At 41.6% G+C, this 24,217-nt stretch overlaps 1 protein-coding gene across 2 annotated transcripts in view; it reads left to right on the top strand.

Annotated features, from left to right (window-relative positions):
* The window catches only part of CERKL (CERK like autophagy regulator), a 214,112-nt gene extending 192,752 nt beyond the window's left edge, over positions 1–21,360 (top strand). For both annotated transcript variants that reach the window (XM_077448122.1, XM_077448121.1), the window contains exons 11-13: positions 5,985–6,081; positions 15,843–16,027; positions 19,803–21,360. In XM_077448122.1, coding sequence (XP_077304248.1) covers positions 5,985–6,081; positions 15,843–16,027; positions 19,803–19,884 — 364 coding nt within the window. In that variant the 3' untranslated portion in view covers positions 19,885–21,360. The remainder of the gene's footprint in view (positions 1–5,984; positions 6,082–15,842; positions 16,028–19,802) is intronic.
* The last annotated feature ends 2,857 nt before the right edge of the window (positions 21,361–24,217 follow it).

Below are 24,217 nucleotides of genomic sequence, written 5' to 3'. Positions count from 1 at the left end.
TAGGGTTCAATATTGAGTTGGCCCACCCTTTGTATCTATAACAGCTTTGACGCTTGTGGGAAGGCTGTCGACAAGGGTTAAGAGCGTCTATGGGAATGTTCGACCATTCTTCTAGAAGCACATTTGGGAGCTCAGGCACTGATGCTCAGGCACTGCAATCTTGGCTCTAATTCATCCCAAAGGTCAGGGCTCGAGTCCTGCGGGAACGCGTGGGAACGGCGTCCCCGCACTTTTTTCACAGCAGGAACGCCGTTCCCTTTGCAGGACCAGAGCCGCCCGAGGCTCTAGCACAGTCTGCTAGCTGCTTTGTCTTCACAGAGCTGACATCGGAAGAGCAGCACAGTGATGCACGGAGGGCAGGGGCTGGCTCAGTTAACTGATTGGTTAATAGAACTGCTCTGCATTCTATCAACCAATCAGTTAACTGGGGCAGGTCCCGCCCTCTGTCCATCCCTTTGCTGCACTTCCGATGTCATCTGCTGTGTCCTGTGTAAGGTAAGACAGGGAAGAGGGCACTGTTATGAAGGAGGGAGGGGGAAAGTATCAGAAACAGAAAGGAATGAGGAGGGGTGATATAAAAGGGAGGCAGGGCAGGAATGTGAAGGGGGGTTCTACAAAGGGGGTGAGGACAGGAATGTAAAGGAGGTGCCATAAAGGGGCTGAGGACATGTTTAAATTTTAAAACTAGCTACTTGGTCATCTTCTGTACTATGTCGCATTCGCAGTCTGATCATCTCCTGTAGTATGTCGCATTCGCAGTCTGATCATCTCCTGTAGTATGTCGCATTCACAGTCTGGTCATCTCCTGTAGTATGTCGCATTCGCAGTCTGATCATCTCCTGTAGTCGCATTCGCAGTCTGGTCATCTCCTGTAGTCGCATTCGCACTCTGGTTATCTCCTGTAGTCGCATTCGCAGTCTGATCATCTCCTGTAGTCGCATTCGCAGTCTGGTCATCTCCTGTAGTCTCATTCCCGGTCTGGTCATCTCCTGTACTATGTCGCAGTCTGGTCATCTCCTGTAGTCGCATTCGCAGTCTGGTCATCTCCTGTAGTTACATTCGCAGTCTGGTCATCTCCTGTAGTTACATTCGCAGTCTAGTCATCTCCTGTACTATGTCGCATTCGCAGTCTGGTCATCTCCTGTAGTCACATTCGCAGTCTGGTCATCTCTTGTAGCATGTCGCATTTGCAGTCACTGTATTTTATGTGAAATATATATATGCATATGAGCGTATCTTCTTTTTTTTTTTTTTTTTGGTAGGGGAGTGGATCTTGGGTGGGAGTTCCCACACTTTTTTCCCCAGGACTTGACCCCTGCCAAAGGTGTTCTATTGAGTTAAGGTCAGAACAGTCAAGTTCCTCTACCCGAAACTTGCTCACCCAGGTCTTTATGGACCTTGCTTTGTGCACTAGTCCAAATAATTTTGTGGAGGGGGGATTATGGTGTTGGTTTGTTTTTCAGGGGTTGGGGCTAAGGGAACTCTTAAGGCATCAGCATAACAAGACATTTTGAACAATTTCACGCTCCCAACTTTGTGGGAATATTTTGGGGATGGCCCCTTCCCATTACAACATGACTATGCACCAGTGCACAAAGCAAGGTCCATATAGACATGGATGTGAGAGTTTTGGATCTAGGAAGTTGACTGACCTCAACCCGGTAGAACTCCTTTGATGAGAATTAGAGCGGAGACTGCCAGCCAGGTCTTCTTGTCCAACATCGGTGCCTGACCTCACAAATGCGCTTCTGAAAGAATGGTCAAACATTCCCATAGACAGATTCCTAAACACTGTGGACAGCCTTCCCAGATGAGTTGAAGCAGTTATAGCTGCAAAGGGTGGGCCAACTCAATTTTGAACCCTACGGACTAAGACTGGGATGCTATTAAAGTTCATGTGCGTGTAAAGGCAGGTGTCCCAATACATTTGCCAATATAGTGTCTATATGTATATGGGTTTGTATATGTACTGTATATGTATATTTTTGCATCACGAACAATTATCCTGGCAGTTGTGGCTGAAATTTTAATTGGTCTACCTGACTGTGGTTTGGTTTCAACATAACCCCTCATTTTCCACTTCTTGATTAGAGTGTGAACACTGCTGATTGGCATTCTCAATTCCTTGGATATCTTTTTATATCCCTTTCCTGTTTTATTCAGTTCAACTACCTTTTCCCACAGATCCTTTGATAATTCTTTTGCTTTCCCCATGACTCAGAATCCAGAAAAATCAGTGCAGCACTGGATGAAAGATGCAAGGGTCTGTCAGGAGTCTAGAAACTCATTGACCTTTTATACACACACACTAATTACAAGCAAATATATCATAAGTGAAAATGGTTACATTTAATAGCCATTCAAACCCTTTTGTGTCGACTTGTGTGCATGTTATCAGGCCAAAATCACCCGGGTATGAAAACTTTTGATCGGGGTCATTTGGGTAGTTTCTGTTGTCATTATGATTTAACCACTTCCCGAATGCCTCCTGTATATATACAGGGGCAGAATGGCTCTGCTGTGCGAATCTCTGTATATATACTACGGCTGATTTAAGAGCCATAGCAGGTGCCCGCTGCACGACGGGAGACCTGATGCGCATGGCCGGCGGGTGCGAGAGCAGAAACAGGGATTTGTGCATGTAAACACACAAATCCCTGTCCTGTCAGGGGAGGAGAAACAGATTGTGTGTTCCTACTAAGTAGGTACAATGATCTGTCTTCTCTCCCAGTCAGTCCAATCCCCTCACAGTTACACGATGGGACTTTCCGATGGGAAATGTTTGATGACAGACTATTGGCGGAAAATCCAACCGTGTCTGTGCTCCTTCGGACAATTGTTGTCGGACTTTCTGCGGACAAATGTTGGCTAGCAGGTTTTAAAATTTTCCCCGGACAAATATGTGTTTTCAGACAAAAGTACACAGACGCATGCTCGGAAGCAAGGATGATCATAGGCCATAAAGTGCATTCTATGCATCCAAAAATATAGAAAATATACCAAATCAAATCATTATTTAACCCAAAAATTTATGTCAAAGCAATAACTCCAAGGTCAATAATAAAAAGCACGTTATCCCCTCCAATTCCACAACATGGCTGGTTGACGAACAGTCGTTCAGAAACGAACTGAAAAGTGCGAAATTAAAAGAGCTAATCAACGCTCACCAAACTTCCACTAACACGAAATAAGCAGAAGGAGCCCAAAGGGTGGAGCTAAAGACCTGAAAAACAACCTAGTACATCACTACATTCGTATTTGATGGCCAACAATTGTGTGGCCATGTGTATGCAAGTTTGGGCCAATGCCCTTCGGACAAAAGTCCACGGTTTTGTTGGCCAAGGCATTAGAACACACTTAGGAAACACACACTTAACCCCTTGATCACCCCCTAGTGTTAATCCTTCCCTGCCAGTGACATTTATAACAGTGGCTATTTTTAGCTCTGATCACTGTATAAATGTCAATGGTCCCAAAAAAGTGTCAAAAGTGTCCGATTTGTTTGCCGCAATATTGCAGTCCCGATAAAAATCGATAATCGCCACCATTACTAGTAAAAAATAAAATAAAAATGCCTAAAATCTATCCCCTATTTTGTAGACGCTATAACTTTTGTGCAAACCACTCAATATAACCTTATTGCGATTTCTTTTTTTTTTTTTACCAGAATTATGTAGAATACATATCGGCCTACACTGTGGAAAAGTATTGTTATTATTTTTTTTTAATTTGGGATATTTCCCCTGGAATTAACATGGATTATTTGAGGATTTGCATCATTTAATTTACAGAACATGCCAACAACTTTGAAGATTTTTTTCTATTGTGAAGCAAACAAATAGGACAAAATAACAGAAAAAGTCAATGTGCATAACTGTTCACCCCTCTAAAGTCAATACTTTGTAGAGCTACCTTTTGCGGCTATCACAGCTCCAAGTCCCTTTGGATAAGTCTCTATGAGCTTGCCACATCTTACCACTGGGATTTTTGCCCATTCCTCCTTGCAAAACTGCTCCAGCTCCTTCAAGTGGGATGGTTTGCGCTTGTGAACAGCAATCTTTAAGTCTGACCACAGATTTTCTATTGGATTGAGGTCTGGGCTTACTAGGCCATTCCAACACATTTACATTTTTCTCCTTAAACCACTCAAGTGTTGCTTTAGCAGTGTGTTTGGGGTCATTGTTCCACTGGAAGGTGAACCTCCATCCTAGCCTCAAAGCACACACAGAGTGGTACAGGTTTTGCTCAAGAATATCCCTGTATTTAGCACCATCCATCTTTCCCTCAACCCTGACCAATTTCCCAGTTCTGACTGCTGAAAAACATCCCCATAGCATGATGCTGCCACCACCATGTTTCTTTGGGGATGGTGTTCTTTGGGTGATGTAATTTCTTGGGTTTGCACCAGACATAGCGTTTTCTCTGATGGACAAAAAGTTAAATTTTAGTCTCATCAGACCAGAGCACCTTCCTCCATACATTTTGGGAGTCTCCCACATGCCTTTTCGCAAACTCAGAACCTGCCATTTTGTTTTTTTCTGAAAGTAATGTCTTTCTTCTGGCCACTCTGCCATAAAGCCCAACTCTGTGGAACCTACAGCTTATTGTCGTCCTATGCACAAATATTCCAGTCTCTGCTGTGGAACTCTGCAGCTTCTCCAGGGTTACCTTAGGCCTTTGTGCTGCCTCTCTGATTAATGCCCCCCTTGCCCGCTCCATGAGTTTTGGTGTGCGGCCGTCTCTTGGCAGGTATACTGTTGTGCCATGTTCTTTCCATTTGGTTATGATAGATTTGATGGTGCTCCTAGGGATCATCAAAGATTTGGATTTTTTTTATAACCTAACCCTGACTTGTACTACTCAACAACATTGTCCCTTACTTGTTTGGAGAGTTCCTTGGTCTTCATGGCAGTGTTTGGTTAGTGGTGCCTCTTGCTTAGGTGTTGCAGCCTCTGGGGCCTTTAAAAAAGGTGTGTATATGTAATGACAGATCATGTGACACTTAGATTGCACACAGGTGGACATCATTTCACTAATTATGTGACTTCTGAAGGTAATTGGTTGCACCAGAGCTTTTTATGGGCTTCATGACAAAGGGGGTGAATACATAGGCACATGCCTATTATCAGTTTTTAATTTCTGAAAAATAGTTTTATGTATGTATTTTTCTAATTTGACTTCACCAACTTAGACTATTGTGTTCTGATCCATCACATATAATTCAGATTAAAAAAAACATTGAACTAAAGGCTGTAATGTAACAAAATAGGTAAAAAGCCAAGAGGGGTGAATACCTTTTCAAGGCACCGTATGTGTGTGTATATATATATATATATATATAGCTACATAGGTAAATGTAAGCAAGCAAAACATTTTCTGTTTCAATGGTTTTTATTAAATGTTTTAGTGACACAGTGGAGAATAGTTAGGTTGAGCTGTGAACAATCCTCGCTAGCTCCAAATGAGTCAGGTTATCAAATAAACAAATATACAGACAGATGTGGGGCTTAACACCGATTGATGAAGACCCAGAACTTAGGTCAGTTCTGGTGTATGTCCTCCCCAACACATTTTAACTTGATTTTAAAGCAAGAAAAACATGAAAACCTGATGCCAACCTGAAAACCTGATGCCAACCTTATACCCCAGATATAATGGAGGGTTTTAGATGGTAAATGGCATGTGGCAGTAACATAGTTCGGAAATATTATAATAACCATGGTAGGACTGTCATTTTAACCTATGCGATGCAAGCAAAACATTTTCATTCTGCTTTGGATATTTACATTGTATAAAGGGACTTAGTGGCACATACAGATGGAGATGCTACTATTGGCCACCATTTAATACTTTGGGTCACTGTATGCCTTCAAGTGCATATCAGAAGGTCAGAGACATACCTTAGTGGCAGCTGTGCAATTCAGGTTTAACTTTGACACCCACATATATTTGTGTTTTATATATGTGTTTTATATATTTTCTAGGCTGAATGATGGAACAATGTCACTTATAGTTGTGCGAAATACCTCAAGACAAGAATTTGTGAAACACTTAAAGCGTTATGCCAGTCTGAAAAACCAGGTACTTGTTTTGATGCTTCCTTGTATTTGTTAATCAACACACTAGATTAACAATGATGTCCTCTTAGGAAGACTTTATTTTCCGTTCCTGTCTGAGTACATTAGCCATTATGTGACTCACTTGTAAATCACCAATCAGACTAATGCAGCTTAGCTTTCTTTAATCCATCCCTCATACTATTAGTAACACAACGTATTGGAGTGAATGGACTAAAGATCCAGGGCACACACACAATAATAAAGTATATGTAAAGACAAGGGGGAGATAAACAAGAGCAATAATTTAACCCTAAAGAACAAGTACAGCTTTAAAAGACATGAGCTCCAAAATCCAAGGCCCAGGCTCCACATCAGGAGTCCATTTTCACAGTCGAAAAACTGCATAGATTATTCTCAACTGTAAAGTTGATCCAAACAACTGCTGATCCTGTGTTCTTGATTTTTTTCCTAACTGTGAAACCAATCCACATTTGGAAATTCAACAAAATGTGTGCTTGCAGTGAGAATAAGCTCCATGCTCTATTATACCACCCAGGTCAAAACCAATAGCTGTGGGTGGAAATGTTCTTTTAAATCGGGGTCAATTCAGAATTATTTTTGGAAAGCATATATGTTAAAATAAATTAATCAACGCCAAGTTATTAATTTACAAAATGACTTTAAAACTCATTATTACTCATTTTCAGAGCAGGTGTTGTCTGGATAGATGGGACAATGAGGCAATTCATCCTCGCTGCTGAATTTTGCACAAAGTTTCATTTCCTGCCAAGCTTGGCTGCTGGTTGGCTCTAGCTCTCTTATTTGTAAGCTGCATGATGCCTGCTTGTCTCAGTGCTGTTCAACAAATAGTAAGAAGCTAAAAAATATAATGGTGCTTTTATGCCAAGGTCCCCTGCATACTTTTACCACAAGGGAAGGTTTACTTAGTCAAATGGCATAAAACTGCATCATGTTTAATGCTCTGACTACAGTCTTCCTTTGTGTGTAATGTACACACATGGGCTTTCCTTCACTTTAGCCCTCTGTATATAGGAACCCAGGGCATTAATAACGATGCAGAAAATTTCACAATGAAACTGGATGCAGCTGTAAATGTCCTACACAAATTTTGTGAACACAGTAATGGAGATCATCCCACATGCATGCAATTGAAGATGTGTATGTCATGAAACTGATCTCACAAGGATCCCCCATATTAATGACCAAACTGAAACTTACAATGTTCATTATAATTTGACGGGTTAGCCTGATTTTTTTTTTTTTAGAACTAGAGAAAAAAGTTAGACACTTAACGTACCTAAAAATCTAGCTGTGTAACTTTTTACAGCCTTTCTATCAATAAGCACACACATTCCCTTGTTTCCTGTAAGGCTTCCCGTAAAAGATGCCTTCATAAACTTCATCTGTTGCATTGTTTTGCTTAGCAGCATTTTTGTAAGATACATTTGATAAGTAGTTAAAGAATTAAGAATGCATATGATGAACTTGCCATGCATTTCAGATCATGTTCCAATGACAATTCAATTACAATCAGATAAGAACCACGCTTGGCCAGAACAGTCTGTGATACTGAGAAACCAGTGCAGCTTGAGAGTAAAAAATAAAAAACACAATGCTGAAACACAGTGCACTTTGCAGGCAAAGGGTAGGCATTAGGGATGAGCCAACCCCCCCCCCCCCGTTTGGTTCACAGCAGAACATGCGAACAGGCAAAAAATTTGTTCAAACACCGTTAAAGTCTATGGGACACGAACATGAATAATAAAAAGTGCTAATTTTCAAGGCTTATATACAAGTTATGGGACACGTATCAATGCAAAAAAAAGTTTTAAAAACTGCAGTTTTTTTGGTAGCAGTGATTTTAATAATGCTTAAAGTGAAACAATAAAAGTTAAATATTTCTTTAAATTTCGTACCTGGGGGTGTCTATAGTATGCCTGTAAAGTGGTACATGTTTCCTGTGTTTAGAACAGTCCGAGAGCAAAATGATATTTCTAAACGGAAAAAAACGTAATTTAAAAGTACTTATGCCATTTTTTCTAACATTTTGACATGGGGTTCCCCTTAATATAATTAAATTCGGGGGACCCCCACGCAATTTTTTTAAAACATTTTGGTCCAGGGTTCCCCTTAATATTTACACTAGACCCAAAGGGCCTGGTAATGGACTGTGGGGGAATCCTATGCCATTTTTTTCAATTACTTTTATGTGTATTTCTGGGACCGACAATTCATTATAGCCGCCAAAGTACTTTTAAATTACTTTTTTTCCTTTAGAAATGTAATTTTGCTCTCGAACTTACTATAGACACCCCTAGGCACACAATTTAATGGAATATTTCACTTTTATTGTTTCACTTTAAACATTATTGAAATCACTGCTCCCGAAAAAACAGCCATTTTTAAAACATATTTTTTGCATTGATACATGTCCCCTGGGGCAGGACCCAGGTCCCCAAACACGTTTTATGACAATATCATGCATATAAGCCTTAAAAATTAGCACTTTTGATTTCTCCCATAGAATTTTAACCACTTGGGATCCGCGCTATTGCCAAATGACGGCATTAGCGCGGACCTACATTTCCGGGACTACGTCTATTGACGTCGTCCTGTGTACGAGCGGCCTGCGCGCCCCCTGAGGGGCGCGCGCAGCGCGCTCTGTGATCGGCGAGTCCATGAGACTCGCCTGATCACCGATCCGTGCAAGGGGTCGATCCCGACCCCTTATCACGTGATCAGCTGTCAGCCAATGACAGCTGATCATGTGATAGAACGGAGCCGGTAATCGGCTATTATTCCTCCTCGCGGTGACAGCGCGAGGAGAAAAAAATAAGCCGATCACCGGCGGCCGTGATCGGGACATCAGTCCCGATCACGGCCATCAATACAAGGGACCACCTGCCACCTGCCAGTGCCCACCTGCCTCCCGCAGTGCCATCCTGAAGTAAAAGTAAGTGCCCCCCGTCAGTGCCACCCACAGTGCCACCCCACAGTGCCACCCACAGTGCCACCCACAGTGCCCACAATCTGCCTCAAAGGTGCTGCACCCCAGTGCCGCCCATCAGTGCCCAGCAGTGCCGCCCATCAGTGCCCAGCAGTGCCGCCCATCAGTGCCCAGCAGTGCCACCTATCAGTGCCACCTATCAGTGCCCATCAGTCCCATCTATCTGTGGTACCTATCAGTGCCCATCCGTGCCACCCATCCGTGCCACTTATCCGTGCCACCCATCCGTGCCATCTTATCTGTGCCCATCTTTGCCCATCAGTGCCACCTTATCTGTGCCCATCGGTGCCGCCTTATCTGTGCCTATTAGTGCCGCCTTAACTATGCCTATCAGTGCCCACCAGTGCAGCCTATCAGTGCCCACCAATGCAGCCTATCAGTGCCCACCAATGCAGCCCATCAGTGCCCACCAATGCAGCCTATCAGTGCCGCCTAATCAGCGCACTTCAATGAAGGAGAAAAATGACCCGTTTGCAAAATTTTATAACAAACTATTAAAACATGATTTTTTTTTTTTTGCACCTTTTTTTGTTTGTTTAGCAAAAAATAAAACTCCGAGCTGTAACTAAATACCACCAAAAGAAAGCTCTATTTGTGGGAAAAAAATGATAAAAATTTCATTTGGGTACAGTGTTGTATGCCCGCGCAATTGTCATTCAAAGTGCATCAGCGCTGAAAGCTGAAAATTGGTCTGGGACTGAGGGGGGTTTAAGTGCCCAGTAAGCAAGTGGTTAAAGGGTGTTCCGTGCCTTTCGAATTTGCCACAAACACCCCAAACTGTTCGCTATTCGGCAAACACCCGATGTTCGGGTCGAACTTACGTTTGACTCGAACATCAGGCTCATCCTTAGTGGGCATGGCGATTTTTTCGTAAAGTGACATTTTCTGCATTAAGTGTTTGGCACTTTTAATACAAGAAACATCTCATCGTACACTCATCGTGTCTTCTCTACGCTGCTCCTCCAGGTAACTACTGACTGCAGCACTCATCTCTGAAATGCGTTTCTTGACTACTTTTCATGGTACACACTATGTCACCACTGCCATTGGCTGGGATCACCTCCAAAGGCAACATCCTTGACCTGTTTTTTCCCACCTGTGCACTCCCTGCAACACCCCTTTTCTTCTCTTCGATCACATCTAACCAGCAAATAGTTACCCCTAGAAACATTCACCACCTCAAACCTTCCCTTCTATATTCTGCTTTTGACTGCCTTTATGGTAAAATTTCATCCTGGTCCTGCCTAGATCTGGCAACTTCTGCCTGCAACAACTTACTCTCATCTTCCCTGGACACACTTGGTCATCTCTCAAAGTTGTGCTCTTCAGTGAGCGTAGCCTTAAACAAAATCCCTGCAAGACTTTACCCTTTACAAATCTGTCCTTTTCAAATATGCCTCCACATTGCTAAACAATCCTACTACACCACTCTAACCAAAACCTTATCATCCAATCCTCGTCAACCCTTTCCACCCTTAATTCCCTACTTCGACCCTCATTGCCTCCACCCACTAACTTGCCAGAAGATTGCCAATCATGTCAAAAATAAAATAAATACAATTTGTGGTGAGATCTCCAGCATCATGCTTTCTCTTCCAACCAACATACTAGGTCAAACACCATACTCCATACTTTCCTCCTTTGACCCTGTTACCACTGAGAAATTAGTAAAACTCCTTTCTAATGCCCACCTTGCCACATTTCCCCTGGACCTTGTCCCCTGACAACTACTACCCCTTCCTGCTCTATCTTACACTCTAACCTACTGTCACAGATCAGCTGCGGAGCTGATCTGTGTCTCACCTTTACTGCTGTAGGTCGGCTGGCATCTGTTGTTCCACTAGCTGGTGTTCAGCTCTGTGCACTCTGCAGCTATGGGTGCCGCCACCCATCACCTGTTGCCTAATGTTTTAATAGTAATTTTTCTGTATGCTATGCACACAACCACATCTGCTGCTGTGCTTCCAATAAGCACCCATTTCCATCTTAATGATATAATACTTTAAGCTTACCTTCCAACTCATTCATCCCAAGGACTAGAGATCCCCAATGCAACCTACATCCTCATTTCAGCCTGGCTGCTTCTCAGCCAGGCCCCTCTGGTTCCCCATTAAAGAGCCATCACCAGCAGTCTTACATTCTCCAAACGGTCAGCATCTGTGTGCTCTCGCACCTCGACCAAAACTTTATTTACCTTTACACTGGAAGCCACGCCCTGGAGGGTTTGCCTCCAACAGCTGAACACCTCCCACAAAGGGTGTGACCTCACAGCAGAAACACAGGATGTGAATGCCCATATAAGGACAATACAATACAATACAATTCAATTCAGAAGAAGGTACCAATCACAGACATGTATACATTCAAATAGTCAGTGACGCAAACTGACTAAATGCTTTCAATGATGGAAACCATACAAAACCAATGAACGATGACTACAATTCTGTTGATAGAAATCCTTAATATACATTGTTCTCTGGAACAATGTATAGCTGGATTATTCTACATCTCCTTGTGGATGGAAGGTTATCCACAGATGTGCACTGCCCATCTCCATGTGGTGATCAGACACAGTAGAGACAATGTGCACACACCTGCCTACAACCAATCCCCGCAGAGTAAGCATATGCCCCCAGACATTCATCTGTACAGTGTACAGGGGCCCTTTTGCTGGCGGACATACCCCCACTCCGCAAACACCTTTTTTCCAATCCCAAGATGTTATCCACTACCTAACGGATCTCTACCAGCGACAGTCTGCCCCAGTCAGCTCTTTTAGAGCAGGCTGGGGGAGAATGAACACAGGAGGACTCTTATGACAATACATATAATAAATACATCTAAAATTTTCCACAACAATATATGTTTCCTTCCTGCTACTTCCTGTCCAGCCCCTCATGTGCTTTTCTATTTAAATCCCTTTCAAACCAGCTACTGATTGCTTGAGCAACATTTGTTTCAGAGCTCCCTTCGTGTAACCTGTTTTAGCTGACCTCTCGTGAACTGATCTCTTGTGTACCAACCCGGCTTGTTCTGATTATGTTGTCTGCAAACCGCCCTGACCTTGGCTCACTATCCAGCTCTCTTTTGCTTCATCCATCCATTCTTGTCTAACAGTGTCTTCTGGTACTTCCCTAGCGAGTAATGAGTGAGGGTCGTGACCTGGGGTCAACACGCAGCTAAGCCCAAACCCTCATGAGGGGGTCCCTGGTGGAACACCGGCTGGCTCTTAGATTCCACACCCTTGGGGATCCTGTGTCACCTGCTCGCCTGTGGGCTCACTGTAAGTAGTACCGGGACACCTACATCTTCAATCCCTCCCCTCTCAAATATGCAGTGGTTACCTCCATATTCAAAAAACCCTCACTGGACCCCACCTGTTTGAACAACTTAAGACCCATTTCTCTGCTCCCGTTTGCCTCCAAGCTTCTTGAACACATTATCCACAGCCAGTTGAGTTGCCTCTGATAACAACCTTCTCGATCCCCTACAGTCTGGTTTCCATTTGCAACATTCCAATGAAACTGCCCTACTAAAGCTCATGAATGGACTGCTAACTGCTGAAACAAATGGCCATTGCTCTACACTACAATAGACCACCCACTCCTGCTCAATAAACTCCACTCCCGCTCAATAAACTCCACTCCCTTAGTCTCCAGGACTCTGCTATTTCCTGGTTCTCCTCCTACCTATCTCAGCGCACCTTTAGTGCTACATACAACTCTATCTCCTCTGTTCCACTTTTTGGAAGGGTACCCCAAGGCTCTGTTCTTGGACCCCTCCTATTTTCTCTCTACACCTCTTCCCTGAGCCTATTGATAAGCTCCATTGGCTTCCAATACCACCTTCATATCCATGACATCCAGATCTATCTCTCTACTCCCCAGCACACCCCCTCAATCTCTTCAGGTATCACAAATTTACTGGACGACATGTCAGTATGGATGTCACACCATTTCCTCAAACTCCCCAAAACCCCACATCCAATCCAGCTAAATCTTGCCTCCTTAACTTTCACAACATTTCCACAATTTGCCCTTCTTAACTAACAACATCACAAAACAACTTATTTTATCCCTGGTGGTCTCCTGCCTTGAGTACTGCAACACTCACCTTACTGGCCTACCTTTACACAGAGTGTCCCCCTTCAGTCTATCATGAATGCTGCTGCTAGACTTATACACCTTACTAACTGTTCCATGGCTGCTGCCTTCCTCTGCCAATCCCTTCACTAGCTTCCACTTGTCCAATGTATAAAATTCTAAATACTAACCACAACATACAAAGCCATCCACAACACTGCCCTCCGCTACATCGCCAACCTCATCTGCAGATATTGCCTTAATCATCCCCTCCACTCCTCCCAAGACCTTATGCTCCCTTGTTACCTCCTCCTGTGCTTGCCTCCAGGAACAGAGCTTCTTGGATCGTCCGTGTCTGTGATTTGAGTCATCCAGTGATGGCTTAGGTCACAGCCATTATTGGGTACACTGGCCACAAATGTGTGTTTTCTAGAGTGACTTTTTTTTTTTTTGGCACTCCTGCCCAGATAGCAAGCAATGGTGCTGCAAGTTTCAAAATTACTTGCTAAGCTTTTGCTAGACTTACCAGGCTTCACAAGTTTGATGCATTGAATTTTCATGCTGTAGACTTGCAGAGCTCTTGCTGTAGACACACCACTGCAACTCTTGCTAGAGACTTGTCAGGCAAATTTTCTACAAATTGGAAAAGTGTCAACTAAAACTTGTTCTTCAAGTGCTCTGCACGTGTACAACTTGCCAGTGAAAATGTGCAACAAGTTAACAGATTTACAATTCAACACTGCCACAAGTTATCCTTGCTATCTGGGAGAAATATACATAATAACAATAGACACAAACCATTATTGAGGGCACCTCAATTTTAAATCGGAGAACAGTTCATTTCCATGCCAGGACCAAGCACCCTTGTTTCTTCTTTTTTTTGTACTATAATGGGTTATTTTTATTTATTTTTTTAAATCAGAAAAAAAAAACACATTAAATACCATATCAACAAGAATGTCATTTGGAACATCAACAAATCAAGCATTATACAAATAAGGATCAGTAAAGCAGTGGCACCAAAAGAAAATTACTTTGACACATCATAATAAAAAGGGAAAGGAGAGTTGTGTCAGACGGGTGAGCATATAACTCCTTACCCAACACAGCCGAACATATGGCCAATGGACCCTTTATTAAACAATATTGCCCACAGCCTGCCCAACCCTATGAACCCATACCCTCTTTAATCGGAGGGCGTGTGCACATGTTACCTTGCCCATTTGGTGTATACTCAAATCGGGTTCCGCCCTTCACCATACCATAAATACCCTTTATACCTGTAATAGCCGATGCATAATCAATAGTGGGGGTGCCAACCCAGGGGTTTACAGCCAGGGTTGCCATATGGAATAAAATTTCCAAGCTGCATTTCTATGTTGATATGTTAGGTGCTCCCTAATAAGGATATAGTTGACCTGTTCTATCCATTGTTTTTTGGTTGGAACATGTATAGACCAAAACCTTGCCACTAGCTTACGAGCTAAATACAATAATCTGATCACCGCTATGTTAATGGGGGGGGGTATATTTCTTTGTCTACCGCTCCCAAGATGCATATTAGGGGATCCAGCAGGACCCTAATCTGATAGACAGAGGAAATAACCTCAGTGATATCCCCCCAATACCTATGCAACCTGGGGCAGCGCCACATCAGGTGAATTAGAGACTCCTCCTCCCCACAATGTTTGGGGCATATAGAAGAGTCTCTCCTTCCCCATCGTTGTAGTTGTATAGGTGTGCAGTAGGCCCTATGCAGCAAGAATAAATGAGACAGTATGTGCGATTGCGAAATGTAGGTAATCAGCCCTGCCTGTAATCACATATCCCATGTCTCATTATTTACTTCCCCTAGGTCTTCTCTCCAGCCCCTTCTACTCGGCAGGGCTGCCAAATCTTCTATACATGACAACAGACAGGAATAGATGTGGGATATTAGGCCCTTTTTCTCCTGACCGAAGAAAGCGTCTTTTATTAGGGAATGACTGGAAAGTATGAGTGTGGAGGTCTGACTCTGGGCTTGGAGAGAATGTCGTACCTGAAGGTATCTATAGAATTGATGCCTGGGAGGTTAAATTCTGTTTGTAGGTCCAGAAATGATTTTAGTATGTTTTGGTTATATAATTGGGAGATATTGTAAATTGGACATCAGCATTATGTCCATAAAGACATGGATGAGCGAGTTTGGGGTGGAGGAACTTGACTGGCCAGCACAGAGTCCTGACTTCAACTTGACTGAACACCTGTGGGATAAATTGGAGCTTTCATTTTGTATTCAAGTCCTTCTAAATTTGCTAGTTCATCTAACACCACCTGCTCCCCAGATTGACAATGCTGATGTCTCTGTTGTACTTCTATCCAGAGTGTAGACACCCTTAGGTACGAACTGTGTTGCTAAATGGATTACCAGGTGAAAATAAAGGGAAAACAAGGCTAAAAAAAGGGAAAGTAATGTAACCACCAAATTTGAGGAATGGTAGGCTATAATATATTGCATTTTAGTTTTTTGGTTTAGTGCTGTTTGTAGTAGATGCAGTTAGGAGGGTTATATAATGACATGTTACACACATCATTACAGTGTAAAAAATTCCATCCAGTTCAACCAACATAATGAAAATACCTGGCTCCACATTTAACACTACTTTTAATGTTTTTTTGTTTTTTTCTTTATAGTTTAATTTTCCATTTGTTGAAACCTACTTGGTTAAAGAAGTAAAGTTGCAGACTAGAAGCACTGGATGCGATAGCAAGGACAAGCATGAAGAGAATGGTGAAGCACATTATGTTTCCAGTGAAGATGTCCATCCATGGAATATTGATGGAGACTTACTGGAAACATCCTCTGAGGTTCATGTCAGGTGAGTGCCAGCTATAGGGAGTCAACATGAGAGTCAACATCCTGGGCAGGTCATGACCACACTTTATGGTAACACCAACTACCTTTTTATGATAGACAGGCCAAACTTGAAAGCAGCTAAGGTCTAAACTAAGTAGCCAACTCTACAAATGGCTTTTTTAATTTTTCAGAGCATGGAACAAATTACAATATTAACCGCTTCCCGACCGCTGCACGACGATGTAAGTCGGCAGAATGGCATGGATGGGCAAAAGGGCGTACAGGTTTGTCCCCTTTAAGAAGTGGCACGTGTGCCCACCGCGTTCTCCGTGACTGTGACCGCGGGTCCCGTGAACTCAATGTTCGCTGAGTGCCCACGATCGTGCCACTGAGAGATAGAATGGGGAGATGCCTTTGTAAACAGTATTTCTCCTGTTCTGCCTAGTGTCATGACAGAAATCACTGCTCTCTGTCATCGAGAGCAGTGATCGCTGCCATGTGTGTTGAAGCCCATCTCCCCCACAGTTAGAATCACTTTCTAGGACACAGTTAACACCTTCATTGCCCCCTAGTGGTTAACCCCTTCACTGCCAGTGTCATTTACACAGTAATCAGTGCATTTTTATAGCACTGATCGCTGTATAAATGACAATGGTCCCAAAATAGTATCAAAAGTGTCCTATGTGTCTGCCATAATGTCGCAGTCATGATAAAAATTGCAGATTACCGCCATTACTAATAAAAAAAACATTATTAATAAAAATGCCATAAAACTATCCCCTATTTTATAGACGCTATAAATTTTGCGCAAAACAATCAATATACGCTTATAGCGTTTTTTTTTACCAAAAATATGTAGAAGAATACATATCAGCCTAAACTGAGGGAAAAAAAATGTTTTTTGATATATTTTTGGGGGGATATTTATTATAGCAAAAAGTAAAAAAAATATTGTTTTTTTTCCAAAATTGTCGCTCTTTTGTTTATAGCGCAAAAAATAAAAACCACAGAGGCGATCAAATACCAACAAAAGAAAGCTCTATTTGTGGGGAAAAAATTACGTCAATTTTGTTTGGGTACAACGTCACGCAATTGTCAGTTAAAGCGACGCAGTGCCGAATCGCAAAAAGTGCTCTGGTCAAGAAGGGGGCAAATGCTACCGGGCTGAAGTGGTTAAAGCCAACTTTTGGGTGTCTGACAGCCTGAAAGAGAACCAGCAGGGAGCCTGTGGGGGGATAGTGTTAGGGAATGGTTAAATGTAACAGACCAAGCTGCAGCCCAACTAATTATAAGGAATTTATGTTTTACTTTTTGATTATATATCTCAAAAACAAAATTGTGATATATTGAAGCTTAAGTCTATAGATGTGGTGGCTGTATTAGTTTCATTCTTTAAGGCTAGGTGTTTTTTTTTTTTTCTGATGGGGTAATGAAGGATTAGAACCTCTGTCGGGTAGTTATCACTGTCTTTGTCCCCATTAGAGAGATTCATCCTAATTGTCCTGATCAACAATGTCACCGTGAATAAAAATTTGGGTGAATCCATAATCTTGAGTAGCCACCACAACAGGAATGGGGGGGGGGGGTCTTTCATTAGGGGCAGAGGACTTCCTTCACATTGGAAATATATCCTCTCACTTCCTGTTGAGTCTAAAGAACAGGAAGTAAAGGGAAATTTCCCTTATGAGACACATATGGCAAAAAACTAACCCTCCCGTCCAGTTCCCCTGTAATTTCCTGTTCACCCTACTTAACTGAAACCTCAAACAATGGCATTTTCCTTCCTGGTGTGCTCCTGTGAACTACAAAAAAAACGCCATTCTTTGCAGTAGAGATGAGGGAAGGTTATTTGTAGTTCAAATTATGACAGCATTTTAGGGTAACAAGGTATATCGATACAGTTCAGTGACTGAGCGTTGCCACTTTAGAAAAAACACTACTAGCAGGATTAGCAAGTAAAAATAAAGATAAGAAAGCACTGAAATGGTAAATTATCTAAGGACTGGTAATATGCAGTATTTTTATTTTTGGGTTCTGTAAGCTGAGTTGGGCTTCAATAATTCTGGTTAAAACAATGTGTAGACATTAAACATGAATAAATTAGACCAATATATAAATACCATAGAGCTGATATATATATATTTTTTTAAACTCCTTTTCTGTGAAGCATTGGTGTTGATTTACTAAAGGCATGTACACTGTGCACTTTGCAGGTGGAGTTGCATTCTGCAAGAGCTAAAAATTTATTATAAGCCGGACCCTCAAGGTACTGCCTACCTACCATTGTACATCTCTATGGAACTTCACTCACCATACAAGCAAAACAAATTTATTGATGTCAAACTTAAGAAAAGGACATTAAAAACAACATGCATACATAGCATTGGAGCTATAAAAACAAAAACAAAAGGACAATCTCTGGGTAGGTGGTGTAATTCCACCCAGGTTTCAAAGGTTGTTAATGCTGTAATACAGCTGGGATTATATTCCCGGGTCAGATGACCTATGAAGAGTGACCCTGGTGTTGAATCAAGGTTGAACTAGTAATCAAAGGGGGGGGGGGGTGAATTCAATCCACAAGGTTGGAACTATGAAGGAATATCAATAGTTTGCGCCAATCTGCATTGGAAAACTGTGGACAAGTGAATGATTGTATGTTGAAGTACAAAATGACTGTGATGAAAGGGGGAGCCTTGCTAGGTAACAGTGGTCAAGAGGAGGTATACAAGTGGGGTGGTGTATGTGTTTAAATGTCCAATAAGATGATGTATGGCTCACTGGAACCATAAATAAGTGAACACAGTCCTCCTTAACCTCCCTCTCACTGTACCAATCAGAGTCCCTCTGAGACTCGATCTCGAACCCCAAATGAGACAGCCAAATAAAGAGGTAGATATTTCCAAAAGATTATCATAGTCCTTTCCAAAAAATGAGAGGTATACTTATCAGCTTGTAATTCGAGTCCACAGGTCCAAAGTCTCAGGGTGTGTTCCTCCCTTCTCTTTGAAAACGTCAGCCTTGTAAAGTATATAATACCATAGACGGGTCAAAAGCATGTAGTCCAGAGATGGGCTGTGCTGGCCTTTGCAAGGATATTTGCTCCAGAGCTTAGTAAATAAGAGGAAGCTCTGCTGACTTCCATCATTCAATCATGTGCAATCAAAAATGCTTTTTTTTCCCCCTACAAGTGATTGGGTATACTTTACAAAGTGAAGCTTCACCTCATTCACTTACTTCTGGAGAAAATCCCCTTGTAGAATGCAACTGCACTTGCAATGTGCAAAGTCTGTTTGCCTTTAGTAAACCAACTACGTGGATACAGCATGGTAATTATTACTGGAACAACTTTACAATAAAGCTTGTAGCAATTACCTTTGTAGTTCAGGCTGCAGCTTAGCATGATTTTCTCTAAATGCCAATCTTTATTTCTTACAACCATGGCAATGACACTGTTAATAGGGCTTTTGGAAATAATCAAGCCATTACTAATGTGATTATATCACCATTTTTCCATAACTCTGTATAGAAGTCAAACAAAAGTCAACTGGGGAATAGGCTTCTTAATTAAAGTTATGCAAAGTTAGGAACTTCTTTCTTACAGAGACACCTCACATATGAAGGGGAGCTCAAGCTGATGCGATCGTCTTAGTAAAGCCAGACCCTTCCATAGCTGACCCGGACCAAAATGTTTTTGTTTAGTTTTAGTGCAAAATTTAAACTTCAAAGTAGTCTGCATGAGAAAATGGTTTATTTTATTTCCAGCAGTGAATTTAAAATGAATGTTCTTCATTTTATAGATTACATCCCGAACTGATTAATCTCTATGGGGCGAACATTGAAGAACTGGATGAAGTGAAAGGAAAGTGCAATTGCTTGTAGCGTAGAGAAAAAAAATGCTCATATACTGCAATTTTTATAAATGACATTTTTATTTGTGACAGTAGAAACATTGTTTTTTTCATTCAGAAATAATTGCGTATTATAAACACATTTTACAGCCATAAAACATTCAAGCCAACACAAATTAAAGATCTTCCCTCAAAATGATTAGTTTTCAGTGTATATACATTACAGCATCAACACATAGGGGGTTATTTACGGAAGGCAAATCCACTATACATTGAAAGTGCACTTGGAAGTGCAGTCGCTCTAAATCTAAGGGGTAGATCTGAAATGAGTAGAAGCTCTGCTGATTTTATCATCCAATCACGTGCAAGCTAAAATGCTGTTTTTTTTATTTTCCTTGCATATCCCTCTCGGATCTATAGCGACTTCACTTCCAAGTGCACTTGCAGTGCAAAGTGGATTTTCCTTTAGTAAATAACTCCCATAGTTACCTCTGGATTTATGTTGCAAAGATTTTCCAGTGCAATGTTCTTCCATTGCTTTGTACAAGAGATAAACTCTACATGGATCTTATAACCAGGATCCTTGAGGTAAACCTACGTTCAAACACTTGGTGCCGTAAAGGGATCACCATAGGAAATATTATAGTCTAAACATCTGCAGTAGAAGTAAGCTTTTAGTACTTAATGCAGCTCTTTGGTATCAATCTGTTCTTTCCTTTTCAAATAATCCAGTTTTTAGATGTTGGGCTTTCTCTCCCCCTATAGCAGGGTTTCTCAACCAGGGTTCCATGGAACCCTAGAGTTCCTTCAGAGGTTGCTAGGGGTTCCTTGAGCAATGAGCAATTTCTCCCTCTTCGATAAGTTCCCACTGACACCATTGATCTTTTTAGCCATATTTAACAGGGTAACTCTTCCCAATGACCACAAGTGTAAGGTGCATTCTTCCCACTGACCATCACACTAATTTATCACGAATTGTAGATATAGTAATTTTTATCAGGGGTTCTCTGAGATTGAAAAGTTAATTTAAGGGCTCCTCTGTGTTGAAAAGGTTGAGAAAGCCTGCCCTATAGCCTGCAGCTTGATCCCCCACCATTACCACCCTGATGCCACCAGGGCTGCAGTAGCTGAATGGAAAACCTCACACATGACTGCACTCAGCAGCATGCTAAGGATTTTTATGTACGTTGCTCAGCAAGGTACTGGTTCTGGATGCTCGTATAGATTTCTCAGCACTCAGGTAGAGGCATCCACTTTATTCCCAAACCCCAACTGCTGGTAATTTTGAGTTGTTTCGGGAACTAAAAGCTGGATTACTCAAAAACAAAAGCATGATGCCAAAGTGATCAGGATATATACCTGCTTTTTTTTACAAATGTTTGGGCTACGATATATACTGTGGTGACAGTCTCTTTAATCGCCTTTTAAACAAAAGGTGTTTTTTGGGGGGGGAAGACCTTGTTAAAAAAAAGAAAATAGTAGTACAAAAATTTGAAAAACCCTATAATAGAGACATTTATTTTACAATATTTTTACTAGAAATTGTAAACTTGCAGTATAGATTATTTTCAATAATCTGCAATAAATTTTTTTACAAATTTGTTTTTGAACTGTGCTTTTTATTTGCTTTCGCGTTTTATTTATTTATTTACAAATGTGCTATCATAATTGGCTGTTTCATGATTTTCATCTAGCAGTGTATAATCCTGGTAGTCATTTTGTGGGTTCAAGCAATGCCCACTCTAGCAATTTACTACATTATCACAAGCAACTTTGTGATGGCTTTCTCCACTGTGAACAGAAAAGAAAAGGATTGTCAAGAAAGTTCTTGCTATAGTTTGGTGAAACTTATTTCAGTGAATAATTACATTATAAATACAGGGATGTGACAGCTCACATAACATGCTGACTGGTTGCTTTTGCCTTATGGTGATTAAAAGGGATGCACTCAATTTTTTGTTTTGTCAGGATCCCATGTGTCCATTTTTTGGGTCCCAGATTTTGGACCCTAAACACATTGTTTCTGATAAAACTCAGAACTTAAGTTATGTGATGTCAAAAGTTGAGTGTGGACCCAAACTCAGTTGGTGTCCACCTTTTGACTAGTGCAATCCACATGTGGTCTTCAAACACAGATTGAAAAGGGCCTATCCCAGGCAAAGAAGGGGTTATGTGTGCAAGGGCTACCTTAAGGTGCCTTTACTTAATTTATCTGCACTCAATAACTGCCCTAGCCCTGATCATTAGCCAGTACTGCTAGGTATTGGGGAACATGTTACACTCAACAAGTGATGTCTGTGAAGCCCAAGCACTGCAACATGAGGAGGACTTTGGGAATTACAAATGGGGGTTGGGGGGCATGGGCATTCCTAAGCAGTGTGGTATAGCTAGGGAGTATAAACCCTTAGGAAATAAAGGGGCAGTGACATACATGGTGAGGAACTGACCAGGACTGTGTTTGAGGTAGGACTACTGGACCATATTAAGTATAATCTCAGGTTGTCTGTACTCAAGGGGGTGGAGTATTCAGTAAGGAACAACTTCAATAAAGGTAAAAGTAAAGCTATTTTCAACCTTTTTTCAGTCAAGGCACCCTTTAGAATTGCACACAATCCTGGGGCACATCGGTCTAAAAGCTTGTTCACACAAGAAAGTTCGTTCTAGCGCAAGTGTTTTTTTTGCATATTCCCACATGTTGCATTTCTTGATAGGCGACTCCTGAAACATGCAAAAAAGATGCTGGAATGATTTTGATTGTCCTACCTGTGGTGCTGTGGTACAATGCATTTTAGTGCGCGCAAACATACATGCAATTGCTGGATGCGTGGGGGGTGCCATTAGGAATTAATAGCACCCGACACATCTGCAAAAAGCCCCATATTTTTGTGCAGTGCAGGAAAACATGCAATTTCACAAACGTTACTGCACCTGGTTTGAAAAAGCCCTCAAATGTAGTTTGTAAGGCAGAGTTAAGTGTTAAGTGGTCTGTAGGTTGTAAATCCTACCCCCCCCCCCCCCCAAATCCCCCTTCTAGCACAAACCGACCCTCCTAAATCTCCCTCCTAGCACAAATTCCCCTACCCCCCAGTACAAAATTTCTTATCCCACCACATCCCTCTCATCATTGCAGTAGTAGTAACTGCAGCAGAGAGGAGGTGGAGGCTGTGCTCTCTCCTTCCTGTCTGTATACAGTAGATAACACAGAACTCTTAGATCAGGACTGTACAGAGTTTGATTATCATCTCCACCCACAGTTTCTACTACCAGGACATGAGCAGCCGGGAGAGAAGATAGGGGGAGGTAGTCAATCCCTGTACAGTCCAATCATGAAATGGTTCTTCTGTTAACTTCTGTGTAGAGAGGAGGGAGAGAGCATATCTCACATCTCCCCTCAGTTCTCGTCTTCTTTATGCTGTTATCTGTACTCTTGCAGGCAAAATTGAAAGCTGTGCAAGCAACCCGACCGGTCCTTAGCATCCAATGACTGAGAAGGGGGGAGGAGTCATGTGACTTGTGTAGACGCTCTGGCTGCACTCCCTTAATGTAAGTCTGGGAAGCATAGTAGAAAAAATAGAAGGGTGCAGATTTTACAGGATCTCAGGTGAACAGTTTCTGGACCTGTTCAATGCTTTCACATATTTCACTGTGCTACATTTACATACACTAATATGTTTATGAAAAAAGAGGCTTTAATACTAATTTAGGTCAGCTCATATCTCCCTACATTTTAGGCAAAGCATGTGTTGAGCAGATTAATATGTAAATAATTGGTTCTTCATACCTAACATTGTTTCCAGATAATATCCCAAGATGTATAAAGTGCCCCTCCTGTATGCCATTTTCTTCATAACCTATTGTTGCCTGGCTTTCTATACAATTTGTGGAATTAAAAGCAGTTTGGAATGTAGAAGCTATATAAATGAATTTCAAGAAAAAAATAAAGAAATTCACAAACATTTTGATGTGGGCCTGTACACAAAACCATTATTTTATCTTTTAATTGCAGCTGTGATGTAAACACAATGGAAGTTGCCATTTTGTATGCTAAACTAATATTACTGAAAATGCAGCTTATCAATTACTGATTCACTCTTTGTTTACTCTGTTAGCTCCCAAGTCTCCATTTACATACAGTGCCTCGGGCATGGCTGGAAGAAACAGCCAGCAAAATGATGCCAGACTGATTTCAAAATGCCAAATGGTAAAAATGTTAATTCAGTTTGACAAGTGTGCTTTTAAAAAACTTTATACACTAATATCTGAATTATTAACAGCTATTGCATTTTGTAAAGGTGTGGGTGTTTCCAGAATAATTCAGTACACAGCTTAGTGTTTTTTTACAAACAAAAATTCCTTTTTCTCCC

Source organism: Lithobates pipiens, unplaced genomic scaffold (assembly GCF_037356315.1).
Source record: "Lithobates pipiens isolate NorthernLeopardFrog02 unplaced genomic scaffold, aLitPip1_a1.2 Scaffold_22, whole genome shotgun sequence".
Taxonomy (NCBI): Eukaryota; Metazoa; Chordata; class Amphibia; order Anura; family Ranidae; genus Lithobates; species Lithobates pipiens.
Note: the sequence above shows the minus strand (reverse complement) of the source record. Positions and strands in the feature narration are given on the sequence as shown.